We start from the raw sequence: 5,963 nt of genomic DNA, 5'->3' as shown, positions 1-5,963 counted from the left end.
GACTCTGAGGATCCCCCCACAGCCACAGGACTTAGGATGATGCCTGAGATTTGAATTTGCCATTGGAAGAAATAATTTTTGTTTGGAACTTGCATTGGACCCCTGCTTGGAAATTGGCTTGGCCTTGAGATTTGGAAGTATAACCCAGATTTTGGACTTGATAGAAATTATGCTTGTATGTATGTATGTTCTAAAACTAGTACTCTAGCAGTACGTGGACATTGTTTGACCATTTGGAAAGGAATTGGACTTGGACATGGACTTGGACATGGACATAGAAATGGATCTTGACTTGACTATTTTGGATATTGTGCTAGTATATATAACTTTTGATTTGGTAAAGATAATTGTGAGTATAATTTTTGTTTTGAATTTTTTCCCTTGTTTTTCATTTTTTTTTGACTAGATATTTTGATTTGATTTTGGACTTTGTCCCTGATCTTGACCACATCTTGGGACTGTACTGTTGGCCGGTTTGACCCTTTCTCTGGCGCCCCTTGTTGGGCTTCTGGTGAGCCGGATTGGCTTTTGACCTGGCGCGCATCTTGGGCCTGTGCTGTTGACCGGTTTGGCCTTTTCTCTGGCGCCCCTTGTTGGGCTTCTGGTGAGCCGGATTGGCTTTTGACCTGGCGCGCATCTTGGGCCTGTGCTGTTGACCGGTTTGGCCTTTTCTCTGGCGCCCCTTGTTGGGCTTCTGGTGAGCCGGATTGGCTTTTGACCTGGCGCGCATCTTGGGCCTGTGCTGTTGACCGGTTTGGCCTTTTCTCTGGCGCCCCTTGTTGGGCTTCTGGTGAGCCGGATTGGCTTTTGACCTGGCGCGCATCTTGGGCCTGTGCTGTTGACCGGTTTGGCCTTTTCTCTGGCGCCCCTTGTTGGGCTTCTGGTGAGCCGGATTGGCTTTTGACCTGGCGCGCATCTTGGGCCTGTGCTGTTGGCCGGTTTGGCCCTTTCTCTGGCGACCCTTGTTGGGCTTCTGGTGAGCCGGATTGGCCTCTGACCTGGCACGCATCTTGGGCCTGTGCTGTTGGCCGGTTTGGCCTTTTCTCTTGCGCCCCTTGTTGGGCTTCTGGTGAGCCGTATCGGCTTTTGACGACGTGCCCAAAAGGCATGAGATAGCCAACAATCTTGTGGCAGGAATGGAACCATTTTGTTCCGCCACAGAGGCAAATTGATTGTTGATGGAAGCAACAGGAAGCAACAGACCCGCCAGTGGGATAAATGGCTCCTACCAGTGATATAAATGGACCCGCCAGTGGAAATAATGAATTGGCCAGAAAAATAAATGGAGCCAACAATGGAAGAAAAATAGGCAGTTGGCCGTCATATAAAAAGGCCTATCTGCAGAAGATAATTGGTCCACTGGCGAGAGATAACAGGTCCACTGGTAGGAGGAAAGGGCCTACCAGTGGGAAGCAACAAACCCACTGGCAGAAAGACCCCACTGGCGGAAGCAACAGACTAACAAAAAAGCAACAAGCAACAGTACCTTTGAAATAACATAAACCGCCGTGGAAGGCATAATAAAGCAACAAGCAACGGGAGGTAACAAGCAACGGGAACTAACCAAAAAGATACCAGCCGCGCCCACCAGAAGAGAGGACAGAAAGCAACCAGTAATACATGGGAATACGGACAACGGGCTCACACGCTACACGCGCGCTTTGGGACTTGCTCGATAGACCATGGTTGACCCGTGGCTACTACTCCATCGGGTCCTTTTGGAAGAAAGAAAGAAAAAGAGAGAGCGGTCGGTCGCAAGAGTCCAAAATTGGTTCAACAAGCTCAACAAAATAATATTGCCAAGTCTTTATGAACGTCTTTTGAACTCTTACAGTCGCCAACTCCACAGGCTATGATTAATTAGTATTCAAAGTTTCATTGCGCGTAGAATGTAAATACATATACTTATCTTAAAATGCCTGGACTACCCATTCATGACAAGAAAGAAACTCATGGCTATCGGAAGACCATCTTGGCTTCTGTGTATTAACGATGACCGGCCGGACACAAACCCATGTATTACCAGAAGCCTTCCATCGACCCCTCCAGTAGACGCGGCTAGTACAAAGAAAAAGGAAAAAAAGGAAAACCAAAGTTTGCAAAAATTGCTCTATACTTATAGAAAAAAAGACAGGGAGATATTGAGACTGCTCTAGATTTGGTCTAACAAAATCTATTGAAAATGCTTATCAATGGCATGTTGTGCCAAGAATGAATGCACGCTGCATAGTGCTGATCAAGTTGGACATCTATTTTTGTGAGTCTACACATATTCTTCAAGGAAAAGACTTGATTATAACTGTATACACACAAGTTGAAAAAACAAAAACATATAAATTCTTTTAAAACATAACACTGGCCTTGCTTTTCCAACCCTCAAACTGGAGCTCATACTCTTGCTATATGTAGTGCTATGCTATAGTATTTTATAAAAGTATTCACCGTTTAATAAAGGCCAGGCCTTAGAAGATTGATAGATAAAGCAAAGCTGTTGTGATGTACATAATAGGGGGGGGGTTATGCAGACAATCAAAATAAATACATACTAGGCAACTAAAGAAAAAAATACAAATTTATGCATGCATATATTACAAGTTTCATAAATATATTTCTCACTCTCTTTGCTTCCTTTCAAAGATTATCAAATTACTCATAAAGCTACTGAATCAGACATATTAAGACAAGAAGTATTTGGTAAAGAATATAAAATTGTACAAAATATAAAAGAAATAGCTGTAGTTATCAAAAGAAATTATTTGAAGCATCTTGATAATGTGCTTCTGCTGATCAAAAAAAAAGAAAAATAAAAAGGAAATCCAAGAATACGCCTTGTAATTTGATCACCTGCATGTGAATTGATAAGCCCCTTTATAAAAAATATCTTTCTCTGAATTTTTTCTTAAATACATTGTCGTGTATCTATAAACAAATTCTTTGATAGTTTATCTAGCAAAAAATTGTAATAATACACACATTTATATATATATATATTTGTATCTATATGTAGCTCACAAAATTCTCTTATAATCACACTTGTAAAATATGACCTATAGCTTATAGCTCATAAAATAGAATAAAATAAAATCTCAATGCTAGTGCTTTAATATTGGGGTTCTTTTGCAAATACAAGGCTAAGTGGATATACATATAGGAATTACAACCCTTTATATACTATAAATGAATGGCTTGATATACATTACATGCTAGAGTGTTTTTTAATTGTATTTTCAATTTTATTGAGATTATCAGCACATATAATACACAGTATCAACCAGGATATATTTTCAGTTACATTTTTCAAGTCAATCGGCCGTAACCTCTTGTATCATAACAACAGGTTTATATCTCTAAAATTTGGTAGGACTGGAAAAAGAAGGCATTTCTGTTATTTCTGGTATATTGATTAGACTTTATATATATAACTGTCTGTTTTAAGATAACCAAGGTTACAATTTTGTAAGCTATATCTGAAGGTCATAAAGGTAGATTCTATAACTTGTTGTGGGTTTGATACAGCTTAATAGGATAGTATTTTCTTAAAGAATATATATATATATTTTAATGATTTCTGAGGTGTATTTATCAGGATTGTAAGCTCCTTATTAGATCTGCACTATTATGCACCTGTACAAATCGGGTTGATTGAGTATAAAATAAAAATATCAAAACCGATTTACATCGGCGCACATCAAAGAGTAATTCCGAAAATATGCATACAAGTAGTATCATTACTTACGAACATTCTTTAAGCTAAAAGAGCGTTTGACTATCTAACGCTCACTTGCTCTTTTATCTATATACTTTATTTAAGGCAAGAAGATTGTACTTAATATATCAAATATATAGCATTATTATTACTATTTCTTTGAAAACATTTTAACCATTGGGCTGGTCAAGAGAGATATACTGAGGTTCATAGAATTGAAGCATAAATCCAGATGACATGATAGTTCTTTCTATTTATTTACTTTATAATTTATGGACATCGTTTTTCAATTTATGCAAATAGATAGTCTTTTTGCATAACAATATATACTAAAAATAATCACAATCATATGAAATCTTCACAAATACTAATTTTTTGTAAACAAGGCATATATCTATTCTGTAGAAGAAATAGAGACTTCTAGCCAAATACTTTTATCAAAAGGTAGATACTATATATAATCTTTAGCTTAACAGAAAAGAATATTTAATACAATCAATATAATATAAAGCCTTCTTTTTTCTCTGAAGAGGTCTTTCTCAAAGAAAGTATTTATTTGAGATAAAGGAAATACTAAATCGTGCCATTAAGTATGCAAAGATTATCAAATTATTGTAAACTAAATACAGATAAATGGAATTTGGCTTATCATTTATTTCTTATTTTTTAAAAAGAAAATCCCTTTTTACAAAAAAAAATATTACAATATATTTTATTCGCTGATTTTTGCCCTTCTACTTTCAAACATACAAGAATATGATTAAGAGAAGTCCAAAGTGATATGAATATGTTCTTTCCAGACAGTAAGCTCTTTAATATATATATACTATGTAAAAAGAAAATAATAATAACAATTTTTGTTAAAGGAGTATGTAACTTTGTTTTGAAAACCTTTATGGCTTATCAAAGAGATAAAAGATAAACTAAAAACCATATGCATGCACTCCTTAGTTTCCGTGTAGATATCAATATATTGATTGGAATGCTTACGTAGAATTCTATTCTGATAAGAAAAATGAAACTATAAAAGAAAGAGAAATCTCTTCGCGTTTGATTTTCTCCTTGTACCCATTTTTTCATCGCTTGTTTTATACAATGCCACGCTTCACAGCTCTTACCAACCTTTCCTTTGCCGCTCCCAAGCGTGCTAAAGCCTCCCGCTACCAACCGTACCCTGCCCAGTCCGTCCGTTGCGCTCTTCGTGCGAGTGCAAAGAGCCCTCTTGGGGCGATTGGTGTCTTTGCTACCGGTGGGTTTCTTGTGACCCAAGTTACCTCTCCTGAGGTGTTTGGTGGGTCAGGCGAGGCCCAAGGTAATTACTTCATACACTCTTTCAGGAAATTATTTGTGCAAAGATAAAAATCGTTTTGATGCACTAATAGTTTCTGGAAAAAGTGTATTTTATTTAATTTAATTTTGCACATCTCTAATATTTTTCTTTTATATTATACTATTCCATAGCTGTTCCTAGAGGAACAAAGCGTCCTTGCCCGGAGGACTTTATTTCCACGGCTCATATGGCCAAGCGCCTGGAGGTGGCTACCGTTCAGGCATTAAGAAGACCCGCTGGGAGGGGACCTCGCGGATTTAAGTTGTCCACGAGCCCTGCCCGGCGGGTGGCTCTTAAACAAAGTCTGAGATTGGTCAGACACGTAGTCTTTGAACTACAAAGAAGAGGAGTGATCAGTATGACGGGTCAAATCAATGACCCTTTGCCCTCATACTGCAACATGTCTACCACATCTGTTCTCGCTCCTGTTCCTGTCCCTGTTCCAGTATCTGCTTCTACGTCTTCTGCTTCTTCTTCTGTTTCTTCTTCTGCTTCTACTTCTGCTTCTGTCACCCCTCCCGTTCGTTCTATCACCCGCTCCTCGTCACGAATTGTCACCAATTCTTCATCTGGATTCTTCTCTCCCTCACCATCTCCATCACCTTCTCCGTCACCTCCATCATCTCTCTCTCCATCTTCTGAGCCAGAAACATCGCTATCTCTATTTCAAGCATTGTCATCATTAGAGTCTATTGAATCATCAGAACAATCAGAATCATCATCAACAATGGCTCTTGGTAGCACATATACCAAAGTGATAAGCATTGCTGTAGATACAACACAGACCATTACGTCTAGTGTTGTATCTGTAGTAGGAGCAATTAAAAAATTCTTCTCTTGGGAGTAAGACAAGATATAATCATAAAAACCTATTAATACTCATCAAAAACAACAGGAAGCAACAGATACTAACAAGCAACAGATACT

General features: G+C 38.2%; 1 protein-coding gene across 1 annotated transcript in view; it reads left to right on the top strand.

The window, feature by feature from the left end:
• Positions 1-4,801: 4,801 nt before the first annotated feature.
• The window catches only part of PHYBLDRAFT_65725 (hypothetical protein), a gene marked incomplete at both ends in the record, with an annotated part of 2,481 nt that continues 1,319 nt past the window's right edge, over positions 4,802-5,963 (top strand). Inside the window, 2 exons of the mRNA XM_018441516.1 lie at positions 4,802-5,018; positions 5,168-5,879. Coding sequence (XP_018299557.1) covers positions 4,802-5,018; positions 5,168-5,879 — 929 coding nt within the window. The remainder of the gene's footprint in view (positions 5,019-5,167; positions 5,880-5,963) is intronic.

This window comes from Phycomyces blakesleeanus (assembly GCF_001638985.1).
Source record: "Phycomyces blakesleeanus NRRL 1555(-) unplaced genomic scaffold PHYBLscaffold_1, whole genome shotgun sequence".
In the NCBI taxonomy this organism is placed as follows: Eukaryota; Fungi; Mucoromycota; class Mucoromycetes; order Mucorales; family Phycomycetaceae; genus Phycomyces; species Phycomyces blakesleeanus.
This window is presented reverse-complemented; position numbering and strand designations above follow the sequence as displayed.